Source organism: Girardinichthys multiradiatus, chromosome 9 (assembly GCF_021462225.1).
Source record: "Girardinichthys multiradiatus isolate DD_20200921_A chromosome 9, DD_fGirMul_XY1, whole genome shotgun sequence".
Classification (NCBI taxonomy): domain Eukaryota; kingdom Metazoa; phylum Chordata; class Actinopteri; order Cyprinodontiformes; family Goodeidae; genus Girardinichthys; species Girardinichthys multiradiatus.
In genome coordinates, this window is record NC_061802.1 from 34,845,806 (window position 1) to 34,868,601 (window position 22,796).

Consider the following 22,796-nt stretch of genomic DNA (forward strand, 5'->3'; position numbering starts at 1 on the left):
ATCGGTGACATAAAATTGTGACAAAAAGCAAAAATAGAATTAGTCTGTAAGCACATTGTTTGTCTGCTATCTCTCTGTATGCCTGTCTGCAGCTTTTCCAGTCTCCCTGGATGGGAAGCTTTCGGAAGATCCAAAGCTGGGACATCCAGCATTTTCAGGGGTTGTGTGATGGATTAGAGCTCACACCCTGCCAGTGGTTAACGCAGCGACTGAGCAGCTGGCAGAACAACTGGTGTCACGGAACAAGGGAGTGGAAAGAAAGAGAATAGAAGTTGTGGGGTGGGTTGCTGTTCATAAAGCACGTTGAAGAGAGGGGAGAGCAAATATTCATTAAAACGTTCACGAAAGTCATCTGTTAGCCTCTGTTTGCTCCTCCAGGTTGCTCACAGAATCACTGTTCTGACTGCATGTGTGTGTATAGGCTCTAATTTGTGGACAATCTACAGCAGCAGTTAACAGACAGGCCGTGTCCAGTTTATTGAAATGGGGCCTGGCTTTATTATTATTGTTGATTTCTGTAAAAACCCAGCTCTAACAGGCAAGTTCAGCAAAAACACACAAAGATGCAGAGTACACACACACAAGGTTACAAATGTTCAATATCAGCCTTACTGCTTCAACTTGTGATCTATAAGTGTTCATTTCTAGTGTATTTGATGTCATTAAGTATACAGAGGTGAATTGTTAAGTCATTTTTCCCCAGTAGTTGCGGTAAATAAGGTCAGTCGGTAAGATCTGGGTGCAGAAGGAAATGCTTTTGGTTTGGGTCAGAAACAGCCCTGATATAGCTGAAGGAGACTAAGCTGTTTAGACTGAAGCTAATGTCTAGCAATGGATTATTATATATATAAATATAGTCAGTCAGTCATTTTCTACCACTTATTCCATAGTGGGTCGTGGGGGAGCTGGTGCCTATCTCCAGCAGTCTATGGGCAAGGTACACCCTGGACAGATCGCCAGTCCATCGCAGGGCAACACACAAACAACCATGCACACACTCATTCATACACCTAAGGTCAATTTAGAGAGACCAATTAACCTAACAGGCATGTCTTTGGACTGTGGGGGGAAGCCGGAGTACCCGGTGAGAACCCACGCATGCACGGGGAGAACATGCAAACACCATGCAGAAAGACCCCTGGCCAGGAATCGATCCCAGGACCTTCTTGCTGCAAGGCAACAGTGCTACCAACTGCGCCACCGTGCAGCCATATATATATAAATATAAATATATATATATATATATTATGAACCAGATTATTCTTATCCAATTTGACCATAACAGTGCTCTACACTCCATACTGTATGTCAAAGAAAACACAATGGCTTTGTTTGTCTGAAAAGTAGCTCCATCTTGTCAAAATTATAAAAAGGTAAACAATATTATGGAGTGTCAAATTTGTTCACTCTACCTCAACATTAATAACACATTTATCTTCATTAAGACGTCACGTCTTAGAAGATTAGTTCTCATATATATTCCCTGTCTCAGAAAAAAGTAATACTTATAAAGCTGCCGCATTCTTCAATTTTGAAGGATTAATGAAATAAATGTTTTCCCTATTGACTGAGATTTCTATGAATAGTGCTGTAATACGATTCAAGTCATTTGTCTGCATGCGCCAAACTAAAAGTCTCAGGATTTGATTTTACATGAAATGAACCACGATGGTTTCCACAGTCTAAAGAATGGATGCAACTTTTGAATTTCAGAGTCTTATATTTATGCAGTAGAAGAGAACAACTGTTACAACCCTAAACTGAGATTAAATTACTCACAGGTAGACACTGGAACAATGTGAGACTCTCACAGTATAATAACTTTATGATCACATTATCTTTGGCAGCTTTTTCACTCTTTTTCCATCTAGTCCTGGTATTATACTTCTGGTCCAATTCACATTTTAGCATTTCATTAAAAGGACTTTAAAACATAAGAATAGAATGACAGAACATGTTTGTTTTATAAACCTCTAGTATACCTTGATACCGGTACATGGCTCATGTCTGTTTCAGTGTAAAGGAGGCTAAATACAAAAGCATGCCACACTTTTTAAGATTTTTATTTGTAAAACCATGGATTCTTCTCCTTTCACTTTACAATTATGCACTACTGTTGGTCTGTCAATGAAAAGATATGGAGTTATGTGAAAATGTTCAAAGTATATGTAAACTTGTGCAAGGCACTGTCTATATGATTTTAGAAACACACGTAAGTCTACATCTCAGTCATTTCACAGTAATGAGTCCTAGCATTCTCACTCAGTAATAGACTTATCCAAACCTCTGTCCCTCTAAAGCCCCCAAACTCTAACATTCAGCTTCAGCGAAACCAGAATTCTTCGGTAACTTCTTTATTGCTTATGATTCATAAGGTACAAAACTAAAGGAAAATCTCAAACAAATGACAGGGGAAAAAAACACATAACAGACTGTTTCTCAGCAGGTACAGTAGGTCAGATTCTGTGTCAGAAATCCAGTTTCGGACGCACATAAACACACACACCAACACTAAGGACTGTAGGACTCTTAAGGGATGTATGAAATCTGCAGCGTCAGCAGCGAGCCATCACAGCACTCTGATTTCTTAACAGCAGGCAACATGAGATCTTCAACTTGTTTGCATACACACACACACACACACACACACACACACACACACACACAGTATGTGTCAAGTGATTACGAGTGGAGGGTAGAAATTTCAAAGCAGCCCCTGGCTCTTATTCATCACTTGCTTGGATCACGACAAAGATCAACACTCTCAGCAATGAGTATCTGAGCAACAACATGACATTTTTGTAACCCCTCAGCGGCAACATTGTGCTCTTAATCCCAGAACAAAGGCAAAGTATGCAGTAAATTCTTTAATAAGATAGTTTTTATTTATTGTCAGCAATAGTTATCTTACTTATAGTAGAAAAATGCCATTTTGCAGTGAGTTAGTATAAAAATGAAGAAATCCACAGAATGTTTGGTAAGAGGTACCTATTAGGTATTAAGTAGTCGGATCCACTAAATTAGAGGATATTACTGTAACTTTCTACACTTTGTAACAAGTTGAGTTTGTTGCTGTTTTCTGTTGCTGTGCGAGTTACATTAGAGGAGCCAGCCGCCTGAATCAATTTGCCTTATCACCTAGGACTTGTTACCGTGGTATGATAAATTTTGGTAAATACCAGACTTTTGATGTATTACAGTTTTAACACAAACGCTTAAAGAAAAAAAACGCATAATATGATCTAAATGGTTTTTTTAAGCAATAACTTTTACTCTGTATTTTATTACTCTGCTGCTGATAAATACTACTCATTATTATAGATGGGATACTGACTATATAGGATTTATAAGTGTTATTGAGAACACAGTTGAGAGTGTTGACCAGTCACCTGGTTCATTTGCTCATGATACCGAAAAGTGTTTTACGAAAATCAAACAATAAAAGCTATTTCAGTCACAAAAAGTCAAGTAAAAATAAAGACGGAGTCAGCTAAAAACAGTAGGTAATATTAAGGGATTTTCTTATTTTAACAGATGCACTCAGAAGTAGAAGACTTATAATAAAATATAGAATAAATACTGTCTGTGCGTAACAACCTGCTCTAGACTTTTAGCAGACCAACTTGATTTTCAAATGAGCATACCCTTAATAAAAATAATTGGAGAAACCCTTTGGTTTCCATCCTATTTTCAAGGTGCCGACTGTTTTTCCTGTAAACAGGAGAAATAAAAGTGCCTGGGTGTGGAGTAACTTCACTACAAACTCTGCTCACTTTGAAGCTTTCTTTGGCATTTTATTCAAAGGACCATACGAGTGGTATGATGGTTTTGAAACTGGAATTCTTTAAAACCACAGTATACCTTGAGACCAGTACCCACGTCTTCCCCTGGAGTAAATGTTTTTGCATTTTCAATCAGGCATCAGTTGGGCAGTGGTATCTGAAATGGAAACATTCCTATGTTTTTCCTATTGCATTCCTGTTGCAGTGGTTTGGAAATTATCCTGGACCCCTGATGAGCTGATTGGGAGGACTGATACAGCCAGCAGCCTCAGCACACATAACTTTAGAGCAGTAACTCAGATGTTGTCCAGCTGAGAAAACAGCAACAGACTTAACAACATTCCCTGTAGAAGATTAATCTCTAATAATATGTCGTAACCCACACATTTATTTCTTTTTATGTTGTTAAAATGACCCAAAACAATGACCATCTGACTAACTGTTAGTCTTTAACCACTCAGACGATTTCTCGACTTTTCAACAAACTCACTTTGAAAAAACATGTTTCTACTCAAGATAAGGTGAAGGTAGAGGTTTTTTTTCCCATGCAAACTGGTTTCAGTGATAAACTGGTGCTAGTGCTTGCTTAGCACCAGTTTATTGTGTTTCTGCTGCTGTAAGCTCTGATTTAAGCACCGGCAAACTGATTCTTTCTTTGCGCTAACTTTGAGGCGGGCCAGAGGAAAGAATCGCTTCTCTCAAGAGACGCTCACAGAGACCCAACAACCAATCAAAGCATTGTGTGCAGCATGTTCAAACCCCCGAGTTAAGGCCTCTATATACTCTGCAACAACAGAGAAATTTCATAAAGTGACAAGAACAAGAACAAAGCTCTTTTTAACCAGAACATTTCATACTTTACATGAGTTGTTGGACAGCACCCAAGAATAAAGGCCTGCCCAGATGAAATGTCAAAAACAAGAATGACGTCATTTTAACTCCTGCAGGCGTGGGAGAGACTAAATCTCTGTTCTTGTGGAGTATGTATAGGCCTATAGTGTCTCCCTTAATTTAGGTTAGAAAAACATTAAAAACATATTGCTTCAGCATTTACAAAACATCAGATCAGTCACTTGCCATGTATCTTTAGTAAGTCAATCCACTCACAGATCTTTTTCACTGAATCCATATTGAACATTTCTAACTCATTTCCCCAAAAACATTTGATCTATAAATACCATGAAGTATGAAGTAGTGTTAATAAATCTTACTGAATATATTTAGTTTAACTGTTTTTCCATTACTACCGCTGATCAAATCACCAGTCAGCTCTTTAAAAGCTGATTGGTGAAATACTGTCAGTGATTAAATTGTGTTAATATAATGGGACTAGTACATCTGTTTACTAAGACTATTTTTGAAGTTAAATTGTCTCCCTGCTCTACTATCCTCCACAAAGTCCCAGAACAGAGCTGAGAGAGGATCAAATATCTACTGGATGAGAGGTTTATATTCATGGAATTACAAGATGGCTCTCAGGTTGTTAAAAAACCAAACCAGCTGTTTAACAGAACCAGCTAAGAACTGGGTGTAGCACCAGCCTGGGTTATGTACTGGACCTGCTTTGGTGGAAAAATTCATATTACTGACAACTTTCCTTCCTTCACTATATATATATATATATCTATATATATATAGATATATATATATATTCCTTTAATCCATGAGTTTCCCAACTTCTCTACAGATCTACAGATCACCTGACTGGCCTGCCAAGATGTCTTTCTCAGCTGATCGTTTGACACTTTCTACACGACAAACACAAGCCCTTGTTCTTTAACATCTCAGGTATTTTTGCTGTGTCCTCTGCTCCGCCCAGCGACATGTTAGCACCACTTAAAAAATTGCTCTACTGCCACACTCTGACTTACAACACACAAATAACTGCCGTTATCTATCTGCTGTACAACTACCAGCAACAAACTGAAAATATTCACAACCTCCAGACAGGAAATATTGTTGTTCTCCGATAAGTACAGGCATGTTGCTGCTGAGAGGTCATGTCCTTCTGTGCCAAATGATTTTGATGTAACATATGAAGGACAGACGGCTCTCTAAGCTTCCCTCGGGCCAAAACGATCTGATAATGACAGCATAAAGCTTTAGCTGAGGTAAATTATGAGTCCAGGTGTGTGTCTGTGTGAAAGCTGATGGTGGTGTCAGATTGAAGATGAAGGGGAGGATAAGAGGATGTGGTGATGCATGGCAAGAGAGACCAAAAAAGGAGTGTTAATGTTCTCAGGCCTGCGGCTCTGACTTTAGCTGTGCCCTTGAGATTCACTGTGCATGCGTTGGATATGTGTGCGTGTGTGTGTGCGTGTGTGTGTGAGTGAGTGAAAGGCAGAGAGTGAGCTGCTTCCTGTGCTTCACTTTGTGTCAGATAAGGTGTGTTACTTTGATGACTAGTTCCCCCACCATTGTAAAATTATAAATAAAGCCGAAGCCACTCGTGTGCATCAACATTAAGATATGCCGCCAGAAGCCATAAATACACCTGTGTGTATTCACGAATACTCAGTGACACACGCAGTCAAGCTTGCTTGAGATTTATCCTTTAAGCGTTTACCTTCTCAGCAAAGGACATTAATGTAGGCATTGCTATCAATCACTCAAGCGGATCGGTGTGTCTGTCAGAAACAATTCACACTTCTGACATTGTCCCGCACTCTTTTCCCGCCCCATCTCCATCAGGAAGTTTGTTGTTTATCATCTCTGAACTCCTACCTGTTACGGACATGGCGGAGGCAAGGAAGGATGGAAGAGAAGGGGCTTCTGATCATCTTCCACCTATGTATCATTTATCATTCTGCAGCCAATGCTAAAGAAACCTAACATTGATTCATTTGTTCTTTCAAATTTTAGGCCCTTTTCAACTTTTTAATCAACATTTTCAGAACTGATACTTTTTATTCAGCTGCACACAATATTCTTGAAATGTTTCAGTTTGGCTATAAAACCCCCTACAGCACTAAAACTGCATTTTTAAAGGTTTTTAATGATCTTTTACTAGCTACATATTCAGGAAACTCAGCTGTTCTCCTGCTTTTAGATCTGACAGCTGCATTTGAAACAGTTGACCACAATATTTTGATCTCCCAGCTGGACTTATGTGGTATCAAAGGCTCTACAAAGGATTGGTTTAGGTCTTATTTGTCCGACAGAAGTATCTTCTTAAGCCTCGGAGAATCTGTTTCCCACTCAGCTCCCCTCACGTGTGGAGTTCCCTCGAGGATCAATTCCTGGACCCATTTTATTTTCCATTTACATGCTCACCTTATTCTCCATCCTTAGAACATTTAACATCTCATTTCATTCATATGCAGATATATTTTCAGTTAAAGCGTAATCATCATGTTTTACCACAACCACTGTTTAACTGTCTCACCAAGCTAAATGCTTGGAAGGCCTCAAATTTTCAAAACTTCCATAAAAATAAAACCAAAGTTATTATTTTTGGTCCCTGTGGAAATCGTAGAGCTTCTCCTCCTCCTCTAGGTACCCTGGAGCAGTTTCTAAAATTTCATTTTAAAAATCTTGGGGTGATCCTTGATAAGAATTTTAGCCTTGAGAAGCGGAAAAACTCTGTAGTAAAAAGATTCTTTTTAAAACTGGGATTTTTATCTAAAGTGAAACCATTTTTATCTTTTAATAATTTTGAATGGGTGATTTATGCCTTTGTTAGCTCCCAGCTGGATTATTGTAACTCTGTATGTTGGTGTTAGCCAGGCCAACCTCTCACAACTGCAGTTAGTCCTGAAAGCCGCAGCTCATCTTTTTACAAGAACAAAAAAAGCATTAACATATCTCCCTTCACTGGCTCCCTGTTTGTTTTAGAATTGATTTAAAATTTGTATTGATTACCCATAAGGCCCTGAATGGACAGGCTCCTGCCCATGTCTGATCTCCTGCATCCTGACCTCTTAGATCTAATGATCATTTGCTTCTAGTTACCCTGAGGTCCAGGCAGGTCCACAGAAGTGAATAGGCCTTTCTCCTAAACTGTGAAACCAGGATGATTTTTTTTTTGTCTTGTCACGTTTTTACTTGTTTTAACTTAGAAACTACCGAAAATCCTAAAGGAGAATGTCAAGCCATCCGTTTGAGACTCACTAAGCTCTGGCACATTCGGGTTATGCAATAGGACAATAACCCGAAGCACGCCAGCAAGTCCACCTCTGAAGGGCTTGAAAGAATTAGGGTTTTGGAATTGCCTTGTCAAAGTCCAGACTTAAATCAGTTGCCCTCCAATGCGGCTGAATTAGAACAATTATTTAAAGAGTGGGCCATAACTCCTCCATGCCACTGCTAGCGACTAATTTACAGTTATCACAAACACTAGATGGCAGTTGTTTCCAAAAACAGTGTCACTTTCTTTGCTAATAAAATTTGTCTGATGATCTGAAACCTTTAGGTGTGATAAAAAAGCAAAAACAGAAAAAATCTGAAAGGGATTAAATACGTTTTCCTAGCCTTGAATGTGCACTGCACATAAGGCCAACCAAGAGAGGAGACCAGTCACATCATGTAAAGTCATCATTGAGTGCTTGACTGATTAAATCACTCTTATTACCATCTTCATGTGCAGCCACCATGAATCTGCCCCACTTCAGGAACTCCAGCATGTTAGATCTGCTTACTGCACTGTGTGGCTCACAGTGTAGACACAGAAGCCTAAAGAAAAGCCTATGCTTAGCACAAACATGTTATGAGGTCACTTGGTGTTACCAGAGGAAGACTTTGTCGGCCTTTACAGGGGAATGATTTTTAACAGGAAAATGACACCAAACTAGAAAGCAGGCCCAGGAACTAGGAGGTGGGCATCTATAATGATGCATTTGTGCATTGCCAGTTGGTGGCGAAGTGAAATCAGAGTCATAACTTCTGGCTGCAGGTTATTCCTCTGCAGTAATTGTGAGAAAAAGTGTGACTACAACTGTTTATCTCGATCATCTTTAGCGTAATAATACTTTTGCCTGATTACAATTGCTTCACATGAGGTGAAGCAATTCGATTTGCCTCAGAACTCAGACCTGGGTTGAACCTGTCCATTAGGAACCAATGAGACTTGCTAAGTGTTGCTGTGCTAACAGCTCTCAGCAATACAAGATAATAGGAACAAGCTCTCAAATATAAGCAGTAGAGCAGGGATGTAGCAAGATCTTGTGGTAGAAGATCTCTCAATATTAAAATCACTGGTCTGTCGTCAAGGTGCCTAGTATAATGAAGGTGACTCTTTAAGCCTAACAACCCAAATCTATATTTGAGACCTCCTGTTATGTTGATAGAATCGACTAAAAAAGACTTTCTGTCAGGTAGGTCAACACTCAGCTATAGAAACACTAAAGAACCCTCCACCTCTTGTAAAACATTTATTTAGGAGCATTTTGGGAACTAAGTAGAAAAAAGAATATTTGACAAAGAGAGAGACGAGATACAACAAGTTAAGCTCTGTAAACATTTAGCTAATGTTGATCTGCTTCAGAGCTTCCTATCAGAGCTAACAGACATTTGAAAGGTGGTTTTAATAAATCTGGACTGCATTAGATCACCTATAGTTGAAAGTCTTGAATATATAGGACCAGCGTAGAAGCAGATAAGCAGAAAAATCAATCCTGGGCTGAAATATTTGGTACTGATTGCAATCTCATATTTTGTTGGTTTTAAGTAGATGGAAAAATCATCAGATGTGCAAAAAACAGTATTTTCCTGTAACTTTCATTGAGTTTTATTTGCACAGCCGCTTCATTGAATCTGAATTTCGGGTCCTAATTTGGAGCTTTGAAGTTCCAACATCTGAGTACAAATTGAATGCACCATATATTCAAGATCAGCTCAAACAAGGTTTTAAGTGGCATCAAGCTGCTTTGTTAGAAACTTGCAAAGCGTTTTAGGAACCAAGATATTTTTACATTCAAAAGAAATCACTAACTAATCTAAATCTGCTAATCTCCTCGAGTCCCACATGTGTCAAAACTGCGTCAGTTTTTGTATCTAACCAGCGGTCAGTCAATAAGGCTACAAAACAAATTAAGCAAATAGTTAAAAGAATTGTATTTTGCCTACAAATAAATCTAGTCAATTGTAACTTTTTGAACTGTATTACTGTATGTTGCATGGATATCTGCCTATTACAAAAAAAAAGATTTATTTGTTTGTGTCTGATGTGGTTTGCTTAAATCAGCCCCAGTCTCCAGTTAATCTCCATGGATTTCTATGGAGAGCTTCCAGTTTGAAATGTTTCCAAGGTTTCTCTGCTTAACTTCCCATAAAACGTTCCTGGAATTACAGCACCCCTTTGCAACCTTAATGAAGAGCCAGACGAGTTACCTTTGAACATCAGGTCCCTGAACTTTCTGTGTTTGTTGTTTGTATTTCAGTGAGTTGTGATTAATTTGTTTTATGTACATTCACACTACTTCGTTTTTTGTCTAATTCATTATGTACCCGAAAATGAGTTTTTACTCTACGTGGATATATTTCGTCCTGAACAGAGAACGGCTAATGGCGACTATTTCAACCTTAGGGCATTCTGAGAATACCTTTTAAACACTGATATAAACCAGTTTCCCTGTTTCCACTCTGGCAGATTTAAGGCATGGGTCTATTTTGTGAACCTCCTCCCCTTTATCTTTATTTTCTGGATGAACTGTATTTGTGTGCTTGAGAGTGCCACTCACACAAGGTGTTGGTGAAGAGCACTTTTCATCGTATGGAGGAACTCGTGGTTGCATGTGCAGGGTTATTGCTCTCAATAATCTCAGAGGTCATTCTGTTCTCCTAATTTGAAGGCATCCTTATTGCTGTCTCTGATTGTTTCTCTCTCTCTCACACACACACACTTCAACATGCACTTTTCAATATATTAAAGAGCATTTGCGATATTTAAATCTGCAACAAGAAGAGACAAGCAGATCTCAGTTCACAGCGGAGGCTTCTTTTTCCTCCATGTCTGTTCTCTCATCTTTCCTTCAAGTAACGTTTGCAGGTGCTTCTCCACACCAGCCTGTCACACCTGCATGCTGGGTTTGCTCAGATCCCCGTTTCCCTGGTTCCCTCCTCCACCGCTTCCATGCATGGGCCCCCTCTCATCCTCGTCGTCGCTGTCCAGCTCCTCGCTCTTGCGCTTGGTGTAGCGCTCGTACAGCACCATGAGCACGCCCATCACCCAAGCTGATAGTGTGCCAGCCGAGAAGATGACAAAGCCAATGGCGATGAAGAAGAGGTAGTCCCAGTAGCCCAGGCCCCGGTGGCAGTCCGCCCGCAGCTGCATGCCGACCTCCGCCACCCGCTGGCCCGCCAGCTCCGGAGGGTTGTGGCAAATCGTCTGGCCCTCATCTGGAAGTGAAGGAGAGAGGACCAATTAACAAGTAGGGATACTAAATGAAAGGACATCAGGGCTGAGAATAATAAGTGCATTTGATGGAGGATGAAGGGCAGAGAGTCAGAAAGTAAAAAAAGGACAAAAATGTAATTTCTTTGGAGAAAATGCTGGGCAACTATTAATAATGTTCACACAGAAGCAGCCTTCAACAATGCATTGATAACCTCTGTGATAAAGGATCCCAAAAGCCACTACATATTTCCTCTGAGTAATCAAAAGTCTTTGGAGCGGAGGACGTTTCAAACATTATTATGCTGCACACACTAACACATGCATGCAAGGAAAGGTGACAGTAGCCTCCTCCCTCCTCCGTCAATAAACACCAGCAAATGACTCTGCAGCAGCGGAGAGACAGGGAGACAAATGTTTTCTCTGACAAAACATCTGCCCTCGTAATGAGGAATATGATAATGAGCCTGAGTGACTGCTGACCACACAAAGATGCAGCATTAGTGGCAAAACAAGTACTCTGCAAACAGTGAAGAGTTTACTTTGGGGGGTATTGATGTGTAATGGTTACAACAGGCCATACAAATAGCCTTATAGGATTAAAAGGGTTTCGGAAGAGCTTATCTGGAGTACCTATCAGCATGCCAAAGAATAACTATATCTTTAGGCCGATGACACTGTTGAGTATTCTTGTGAGGCTTAAACATTTATTACAAAAAAGGAAATCTTTAAATACAAGTGCTAACAGCACGAATATCTGGGCATCAGGGTTTATTTAAAACTGCACTTTAAAAACCACTTTAACACGAAGACAGATACTGGGTTTAGAAATAAGGGAAGTTTCCCAATTTTCACAACCACAAAATTTATAGCAACAATCATGGTCTCTAATCTGGTGATGTCTTTTACAGCCGAGGTGCCCTCTCCTTTCAAGATACTGTGTATCACTCTGCTTCAAGATTCATCACTAAAGATCGCTCTGAAGCAGACAACACATGACGTAAATTATATATTTACATATTATGTAAAAACATGCCTCCCTGTTTGTTTCAGTAAGAAGAGGTCAGCCATTTTACCAAAAATGCCTTCACATCCACAGACTGACATTTTGCACATTCTTTGCAAAACTGCTAAACCTCAGTCAGATTGGATTGTGAGCATCTGGACACAGCATTTTTCAAGTTTTCCGCAGATTCTCTATTAGATTTTGGTCCGGACTCCTACACTACCGTAGCTCTGGCTGGGAGTTTAGGGCCATTGTCCTTCTGGAAGGTGAACCTCTGTCCCAGTTTGTTGCAGCTTCTACCAGGTTATCATCCAGTATCGCCATGTATACACCTTTTTTCACCTTTTTATTGTTTATTCTCTATGGCTTGTAGCAAACTGCAAATGGGACTTCATTGGCTTTCTTTCCACAATGGTTTCTTCCTCCTCCCTAAAGCTGGATTAGTGGAGTGCACTTTTACTGAATGTCCTGTTGGCAGGTTTGCCCACCTGAGCTGTGGATCTCTCCAGCTGCTCCAGAGTTACCACCTCTGGGCCTCCTGGATGCTTCTCATATTAATGCCCTCATAGCTCTTTCTGTTTGTTTAGGTGGACAGCCATGCCTTAGTAGGATGATCTGCCTTCTGTTATCATACCTCACACTTGGTATATGCTACAAAGCTTTCAGTTGACATAACTGACTGCTTTGTCTCAATTTCATGTTTTAATACCCAGGTTTAATGAGCTAAAATGTAATTTTAATTGCTCTTTAGCTCTGATCCTTTTTTGTTGTCATTTTGCTGTATTTTAACTACTGTGCATTATATTGTGATGTATAAACTTCAGCAACATGATTAAATACTAACAAATAAATGAAATAAAAAGGAATGCAAAAGTTTGAACATTCTTTGCTAAAATCTGTGTAGCAGTAACGAATAGAGGTCAGCCTTTTTTCAAAATGTAACAAATGTGAAGTAAAGCATTTATTGAATGTTTCTGATGAAGATTTGAAAGTGTAAACAGGACCATAAAAGCACTTTGACAACCCTTACCCAGGTCTCAAATGTGAGTTTTTTGACACATTTGTTATGTAATGCCAGGTAAAGATAGTCTAACAGTTCTGTTACTATAAAAAGCTGCAATTAAATGGAGCTGCTTGTTTCAATCTGCAAATTAAACCAATCTCAGAAAAGATGGGAATAAGAGCATATCAGTTGGTAGCATCGCAGTTAACAGTTGAAGGTCAAGATAAAGTCAAAAGGACTGAGAAATGTTCTTGGATCATAATTTAACTGCAAAAAATGTTCAGGAAGAGTTTTGAGACACTGCAGTGGGAGGGCACTGCTGTGTGTTGTAAACAAATATGACTTTTCATGGATGAGTTATAGAAGGAAAACCTTTCCTGCATTCATAACACAACTCAGCATCAGAAGTTTGAAAGTAAACTTAGCAAAGACCCTGGAAACAAGTTGCCTTGGCTGAGTGATCGCATATAGCTTTTAGGCAGAAACTGAGAAAGTTGAGATTTTGAGAAGAAAACCTGTCTGCAGACTTTAGATCTAGCTGTTAAGTACAGATCGTACTTTGGAAAACAGGAATGATCTCTGGTAGAGGACAAAAATAACTTCCCCCAAGTAGAAAGATTTGCTAAAAGGATGTACAAAAATATATTGCACTAAAAACCAACTTAAAGTCTCCCCTGGCTGCAAAAATGCTTAAAAGCTGTGAGATCTGATACAGTCATGTCATTAAAAGTTCATGTCATGTTCATGATTTTTTAGGACATTAAGAGATAATTTTCAGCAAGAATACCTTTGCATGTCCACTAAAAATAATAGGTCAGTATGTCCATCTATTTATGATGAAACTTTGAAATTGTCATCTCATTTAGGCCTTTTTCTCCTTATTCTCTCCACAACTCGCTCTACTACTGCAGATGTGGTGCAGGCTGAAACTGTCCTCAACTGACTCTGAATGTTGCGTTCACAAACAGAAAACTGCAACTGCTGCTGTATAACAGACAAAATATGCTGGCATTTATTAAAAGTAGCCTTGATAGAATGACCTCTGTATTATGGAGATATTCAGAGGTATGTTATCCCACCAAAACTCTGAAAATGCTGTTCATGGCTTCTGTGCTGAAAATAAAGGAAAACTACAAAAAGGACTATTAATCTAAGGGAAAACTTCCCTAGAGGCAAAAAACCCAACACTAACCCTAAAAAAGATACTTTAAAGACACTTTGCATAAGCTCAGTTATTGTTTTTGACATTTTGAAACAGCAGAAGACAAAAATAACAACAACATTGCATTACAGGTAAATTATTTCATTTTGAACTTCAAAATTTAATTATACATTCAAATACTGGTTCATCTTGCACTTGATAAGCTCCCAGGGTTTTGGACATCCCTGTGTGCCAATTTATGTGAATTGTGCATGCATCTAATAAAGAGAAGAAAGCAAGAAACTGCATTTTTAATCAGTCCATCTGACTTCACCAGAACTGCTACTTCCCCTGGTCCTCCGCTCCCGCCCTCCCTGCATCTTTGATTGCTTTTGTCCGCAGCAGAAAGGGCAGATTTATTTCTCTCTTCCAGCTCGGAACAATAAGAGAGATGACAAAGCCTATAAAGAGATAGAAAGACGGGCAGTGGCAGCAGTTTTAAAAATTAAAGTCCTGTAAGAGTGGGGACAGAGATAATAACAGAGAATACTGTCACACGGAGAAAATTGATAACTAATGCAAAGTTTTAAAATATTTACATCCACACAAAGTGCCTGATGAAGAGTGTCTGAATTCAGAAGGAAAATTAAGTTTCTGGCAGCAGTCTGAATGGTTTATCACTGAACATTAACAATCTTAATTAAACTGCAGTTATCTACCAATAAAGGTCCCAACAGGGAAGGGAGCAGCAGCAAAGAACGTTGGGATATGATCTATATTTGTCAAACTACATGCCAGGTCGCATTTAGCAACAGATGCATGAAGATAATACAACAAATCTCAAGCACATATCCCATTTAGATTCAACTCCTGAGATAACCTGAGACAAGACGGTGGTCCGATAAAGTATCTCTAAGCCCATCAGGGAGAATTTCCACAACAAACCTGCAGAGCTTTGATAAGGTTTTTGATCAATACAGAAGTAACAATCACCTCGCCTCCAGCGCCTGAGGATTTGTCTCAGCTGTGTGGGAGACATCTATTATTAATACATTTATGTCATGTGTGCTGGACCTTTCCTTCCTAACATAGTAGCTGTGATAAGTTTGTGTTTATCTGACAAGTCTCCCCTGCGCAGGTAAAAAAATAAAAAATAAATAAATAGCAAGAGTCCCCAGAAGGCTTTAAGCTCCTGAGAGAGCTTTTAACTTTATTTAAGGCATTATAGAGATTAGTTATTAGGCATGTCCTCAGATTACAGTGAGGTTTCTCTGCAAAGTTCAGCTGAGGATATGCTGACAGACGGTGGGTAACTCGACCAAAGTGGTTACTTGCATCACTCAGAGCAAGCAAACCTTCATTTCATCTTCTTCCTCTTTATCTTTAGCAACAGTTGTTTTAGTTCAAAGGGGAGTAAAACATTCCTCCGCACCCAGCTGGTTTTACATTATCTCAGTCTTTTTAAAACAATTACAGGGAGAACAGATTTAGTTTTCACAATCGCAAAATAATCGCTGTTGAAAAATATTTGTGTGTAAATTTTCAAAATAGTTGTCTGACTAAATTTTCATTTCAGCAGTTTAACATTTGTCAATGAGGTGAGAGGACTTAAAGTGTTCTTCACATCATAATGTAATTTTTGATTTTTTTCTGTGTTCCTTTTCGATGGACTTTACACTTATTACAATTTTAAAGTACAACAGGAGAGGCTAGTATAAAGCATGTGCTTGCTAGCACAACTGCTACCAAAAAGAACACTAGTGGGGTTGGTTGTCACATTGGTCAGGTCCATACAGTGCAAGAAGTGGGTAAAACATAACTGTACACCAGGAGAGCCACTGTATCTATCAAAACTGTTACTCAGATAGTGAGTAAATAAAATAATATAGATTTGGGTAGGCCCATTTCTGGTTTGTTATAGACTCTTTATAGATTCCATTATTTTGCAGTAGCGATTTTTGTCAAGTAGCCTAACCTATAAGTTCATTTCGGGCATATGATTTGTTGTTGCCTCTATAAGATGTTGTTTCAACTAAAATATGAAATTAAACATTGTAAATTGAAAGATTGTGTTAAAAACTATTTTTTAGAAGCCTCCTTTCTATTTTTTTTTTTCATTGAAATATAATTTCATAATAGGGTTGGTTGTTACAAAGGCACAAGTTGTATTTGGTGGTGAGGCTGGGCAGCAGGCTGGGTACAAGACATTATGTAATTTTGCTTAATGGCTAAAAGAAGTTTATTTCTTCGAGTTCAGTTTGTTTGAATCCATAGGACAGTTGTGTCCAGGAGAATGGATAAAGAAAAACCAAGGAAAATAATCGTCTTTATTTTTTTATGATTAAAAGAATTATTTAACTACTAAGTATATTCTGATACATTTTTGAACGCTTTTCTTCTAACACTTGCACTTAAACTCAAATAACTGATCATATGGGGTATCATTAAATGCAAAAAAAATAAAAGCAAACATAAAATTTCTTCATAATGTCTGTGTTGCCCTCTGTTTATAAAAATAAAGCATGAGCTTTGGGATGAAGAGAGAAAATGTTTAGTCTGCTACAGCGTCAGGACAGAGTTAGTTACAGTCTTACCCCCACCTCCAAATTTTCAATACACAATACGGATCAACCCCATGGGGCCAAACAATTCAAAGTAATAACTAATTAGAAAGTAAGTTGAACTACCGGGCCATTGCATCCACTACAAGCATTTGACATGCTGAGGTGAGTGACTTTTTAATCAGTGCAGGTGTCTAAGACCCCCTTACTCAAAAACACCTTTTCCGGCCTGCCAACTAATCTTCTGTGGTATTGAGATCAGAATTTGTGATGGCAACTCCAAAACATTTGCCAGAGTGTAACTTGACTTTTAATTTGACTGTATGCTTAGTGTCATTGGAAAACACACTTGTGTCCAAGCTTTAATTATGTGGTTGATGTTTGATATGTTGCTTCATTATTTCCAGAAAATGCTCTTTCCTCACGGTGCCATCTACAGGTCCTTCTCAAAATATTAGCATATTGTGATAAAGTTCATTATTTTCCATAATGTCATGATGAAAATTTAACATTAATATATTTTAGATTCATTGCACACTAACTGAAATATTTCAGGTCTTTTATTGTCTTAATACGGATGATTTTGGCATACAGCTCATGAAAACCCAAAATTCCTATCTCACAAAATTAGCATATCATTAAAAGGGTCTCTAAACGAGCTATGAACCTAATCATCTGAATCAACGAGTTAACTCTAAACACCTGCAAAAGATTCCTGAGGCCTTTAAAACTCCCAGCCTGGTTCATCACTCAAAACCCCAATCATGGGTAAGACTGCCGACCTGACTGCTGTCCAGAAGGCCACTATTGACACACTCAAGCAAGAGGGTAAGACACAGAAAGAAATTTCTGAACGAATAGGCTGTTCCCAGAGTGCTGTATCAAGGCACCTCAGTGGGAAGTCTGTGGGAAGGAAAAAGTGTGTCAGAAAACGCTGCACAACGAGAAGAGGCGACCGGACCCTGAGGAAGATTGTGGAGAAGGGCCGATTCCAGACCTTGGGGGACCTGCGGAAGCAGTGGACTGAGTCTGGAGTAGAAACATCCAGAGCCACCGTGCACAGGCGTGTGCAGGAAATGGGCTACAGGTGCCGCATTCCCCAGGTCAAGCCACTTTTGAACCAGAAACAGCGGCAGAAGCGCCTGACCTGGGCTACAGAGAAGCAGCACTGGACTGTTGCTCAGTGGTCCAAAGTACTTTTTTCGGATGAAAGCAAATTCTGCATGTCATTCGGAAATCAAGGTGCCAGAGTTTGGAGGAAGACTGGGGAGAAGGAAATACCAAAATGCCAGAAGTCCAGTGTCAAGTACCCACAGTCAGTGATGGTCTGGGGTGCCGTGTCAGCTGCTGGTGTTGGTCCACTGTGTTTTATCAAGGGCAGGGTCAATGCAGCTAGCTATCAGGAGATTTTGGAGCACTTCATGCTTCCATCTGCTGAAAAGCTTTATGGAGATGAAGATTTCCTTTTTGGTAAATGGTTTACTGACCATGGTATCACTGTGCTCAATTGGCCTGCCAACTCTCCTGACCTGAACCCCATAGAGAATCTGTGGGATATTGTGAAGAGAACGTTGAGAGACTCAAGACCCAACACTCTGGATGAGCTAAAGGCCGCTATCGAAGCATCCTGGGCCTCCATAAGACCTCAGCAGTGCCACAGGCTGATTGCCTCCATGCCACGCCGCATTGAAGCAGTCATTTCTGCCAAAGGATTCCCGACCAAGTATTGAGTGCATAACTGTACATGATTATTTGAAGGTTGACGTTTTTTGTATTAAAACACTTTTCTTTTATTGGTCAGATGAAATATGCTAATTTTGTGAGATAGGAATTTTGGGTTTTCATGAGCTGTATGCCAAAATCATCCGTATTAAGACAATAAAAGACCTGAAATATTTCAGTTAGTGTGCAATGAATCTAAAATATATGAATGTTAAATTTTCATCATGACATTATGGAAAATAATGAACTTTATCACAATATGCTAATATTTTGAGAAGGACCTGTATATTGTGAAGCGCACCAGTCCACCTCCGTATTTCAAAGTTGGGATGGTGTTCTCAGGCTTACAAGCTTCTCCCTGTTTCCTCCTAATGTAACAATGGTTAGTCTGATTGAACACTTGAATTTAAGTAAAAAACATTGATTGCTAAATAATAATAATTATTATTTATTGATTACCGATGAAAACCATTAGGCCAAGTGACGACACCTGGTAGTGGGTGGATGTTTGGTCGTAGAAAATCATTCTGTCCTTGACTTTAATTTACTAGCGGCAGAAAAGATAGGCAAGTGCAGTATAAGAACTGGTTATCTTTTATGGCAGTAACATTTTGATGGCTGTCACTGAGTCATGCCATATAGTCAGTAGGTGATTAAACGTTATTTCCTCAAAAAAAAAATCAAAGACATTGCAGAAGGCTGGGGGAGTTGCCATTGAAAGACCTTTGAGTCTCCCTACTTTGATTGGTCCGAGGCTTTATGTGTATTTGTTCATATGTTTGTTTCTCCACCACTCTGAGTCACATCTTGTGATTATTGGAGCTGGTCATGGTCAGCTGATTCTGTCAGTCTCAGTACACTGCCAGGCTTTCTTCTAAGTTAGGTGTGAGGATTATGCATTATCACCTAAACGCTGTCATTTGTTAACTGGAAAAGCGATGTACAAACCTTATGTGTGCAGACAGGAACATAATAGCAAACACATCCCTAAGGATATTTGGGTCTCTTTCTTCATCCTCTGATCTCTCTCCCAAACATCAAGTAACATTTTCAATTTTGCTCAACATTTGTCACTGTGCATCTCTGCAACCTGCTCTCCTTTCAAAGAAAAACACTGACAACAGCCAGGAGAAATCGATAAAACAATGTTTTGAAGCTACAATTATTTTAAACACGCTGAAATGAAAACCCACTTCTGTCTCGCTCCAAGTTGTTTTACAGACTTAAGTAACAGTTTATACAGGAAGAAACCTTGTTGAAATAAAACTACGTTAATATCACCGATGATCTGTGAAATCTATAGGATTGTCCTACAGACCATGACTTGTCTCTGTGAAACATAAAAATAACATTAATTATTGGAAATTAATAATAATAATAATTATAGTTATAATAATCAAATAATATTATAATACAATGTAGGGTGATTTGTAATTTAGAAAGGTTGTTCTTAAGGTGAAGCTACAATGGTTTAAAGCATTCACTAAGGACTAAACAGAGAATGATAGCTGGATGTTATAAAAGCACAATAAACCAGCTATTTACCCATAGATCACTGAACCACATCACTGATATTTAATACAGTTTTAGTCAGAGGTTTAAATTCCACTCATTCTGGGAATGAACCTCAGATTAAATGAGGTGTTATGTGTACAGTTCTTAATTCTGGTTAGAATGACCAGAAATAAACAAATAAATTATTTTCAACAAGAATTAGGTGCCTGTTTTCGATTTTCCACGCAGGGTCCAAATAATTATTCATCATCAGTGTTTCCCTTACCTTTATATTGGGGGGCAACCTGCCCACGCAATTGCATTCCCCACCTCCGCCTTGAAGGTCAAGTTATTTCTGTTTGTTTATAGAAGTTACCTCTCCTACAGAACTGCTCTATACCTTATATTTCGCGTCAATGTGGTCAGGGAAACTAGTGTTCCAGCCTCCTGCAGTTTATGTGCCTGGGTGGCTACTGGGTAGTTCCTGAGCATCAAAACTAAATTTGTTTCGTCAAATGAAAAAGTTTGGGTCATCAGGTTGTTCCGACAGTGCATCCAAACACATATCTGGTCTTTAGATAAAACAGGCCAATAGCTTTAACATCAACCAAATAAAACAGTATAAACTATTCTTCAAAGATGGGTCTGTGCCAAAACACCAGCCAATTTAAATTAACTTTACCAACTTTACCGCCGGGGCCATTACCTAAACCAGGGACGGCTGCGTCAAAGGACTGAAGCCTTCGTAAATGAGCTGCATGCCCAACCCCCTACGTCACCAGCACCACACCCCATGGATAAGCTTTTTAATAAAAATGATTGAAGTTGCTATTTGTATAAACATAGCACTTTGGAAGAAGAATCTAAAAAAATTATAATCAAAAGCAAAATATTATTATAACATTCATGTTCACGATAAGTGTAAGTTTCTGACCAAAATGTGGTGGGCATAAATAGAAAGCATTAAAAGTAGTTTGTTCATACTCCTACAATAATATAAACCAAAGACACATTGTCTAAAGTAGTATTACCTCCTTTATCATGAAACGAGTACTTACCAGTACTAGCATTTGTTGTCATACCTGGGTTACATTTTTGCCCATAAAACAACTTTAGACTTTGTGGTTCTGTTTCGCTACATTGTTTTATGTGCTGTGCAGTGTCATGATGGGAAGTATTAACATAAGCGGTCACATACTGTACTTTTGAAAGTAAATACACATCAAAGTAAAATAGTCTCAAAGGCTAATTTTTGGAAACAGGACAATGTAATCTCTAAAAAGCATATTATTCTAAGCTTGCAACCAGAATGTGTCATATGTCATGTCAGATAATTATTATTCCAAAAATGAATAAAGTGAAAGAAAAGTAAAGTTGGATTACAGCAGTTGGGTTTCCTTGTTTAAGAAATCCAGTAGAGAAAAGTCAACCTGCATATATACTGTGCCTTTACTCAACATTCATGGTAATATTTTAGAGAAAATTCAGGACTGATTGCTATAATCAGAGATAAGAGAAAATAATGTGCGTATTAGAACACAGGAAAAGGTGGCTGGCAGGATGATTCACTCTCTGCTCTGGCATTTTTCACCGTCTGTTTTTTTGTCGCACGTCCCATCACTCAGACTGGGAGACCACTCAGACACCATTCTGGCACAAGGCCCTTGACATTTCAGTTATCCCCTGTTTTTTTTCACAGTCTTCACTTTTACTGCTGAGTCTTGTCTCCAACCACCCCCCAAGTACCTGAAATTTCATTACTCTTGTTTTAAAACCCAATGTTTGCTGCATAAATAATCGATGCAGCCAGACTTAAATTTGTCAATCTCAAAGATGCACTATTATTATATGGACCTCTATTACTCTTGTTGCATTGAGCGCAGAAAATATTACATTTTTAAACAGATGATATTTCACCTAAAAGCAGAACGTTGTAACATATGAAACATACAGAATATTGTGTTGATTCCTTTTTAGCCCTTTAAAGCTAAAATTAGATGCACTGTATATTCATACCCCATTTTGTGTGACATGCAGGGGTTGCTAGCTGATCATTTGGAATTGGAGTGCAGTTACCTTGGAGAACCGATCTGTGTGGTCAGTGAACACAACACCGCAAAGAAGTAAATCCACAATAGCAGCGACAAAAACTGAAGTTTTTATGGGTGCAGTAGACTCAAAGTTATGTGTTAATGATATAGGTAAGACATTGATGGTAAAAAACAAAACGTGTGTTTCTTACAGGCTGCCATTTAAGTAGGTGACATTATAATGTTTGGCAAACCTTGGGAGAGAGCAGGTCCTCAGCAGATAACAAGAAGGCCAAATAGGGAACAGAAGAGCTTCTTTTTTTGATCTCACAGCCAGCATCTTTATTGGAACATACAGATTTTAAAAACAGGGACACTCTTTCAAAAAACTTTCAGTTATAGGGGTTTAATTTTTATATATAAGAAATACATATTGGCATGATCAATAACCATTCCTGACAGTAAGTCTTGTTAATTGAACATTTGAACAACCAGATAAATTAATGAATCTATTTGAACGTTTGTTTGTTGACCTCAAATATTACGTTGGTAAAACTTCAGGAATTTTTTCTTTTACTGTAAAGATTTTGTTTAAAGATGTACCGATCAAAGGGTTTGGGAGGCAATTTCCGATCACCGATTTCTTTAAGTTCTGACCTGCAGATGTCAGTTTCAGCAGGTTTTTTAGAGTTAAATAAAACAGCCTAAAGTTGTTTCTACACACAAG

At 38.7% G+C, this 22,796-nt stretch overlaps 1 protein-coding gene across 1 annotated transcript in view; it reads right to left on the reverse strand.

Moving 5' to 3' along the window:
* Window positions 1-1,642: 1,642 nt before the first annotated feature.
* LOC124873406 (leucine-rich repeat-containing protein 52-like) overlaps window positions 1,643-22,796 on the reverse strand; it is a 50,516-nt gene continuing 29,362 nt past the window's right edge. The window contains exon 2 of the mRNA XM_047374045.1: window positions 1,643-11,117. Coding sequence (XP_047230001.1) covers window positions 10,789-11,117 — 329 coding nt within the window. The 3' untranslated portion in view covers window positions 1,643-10,788. The remainder of the gene's footprint in view (window positions 11,118-22,796) is intronic.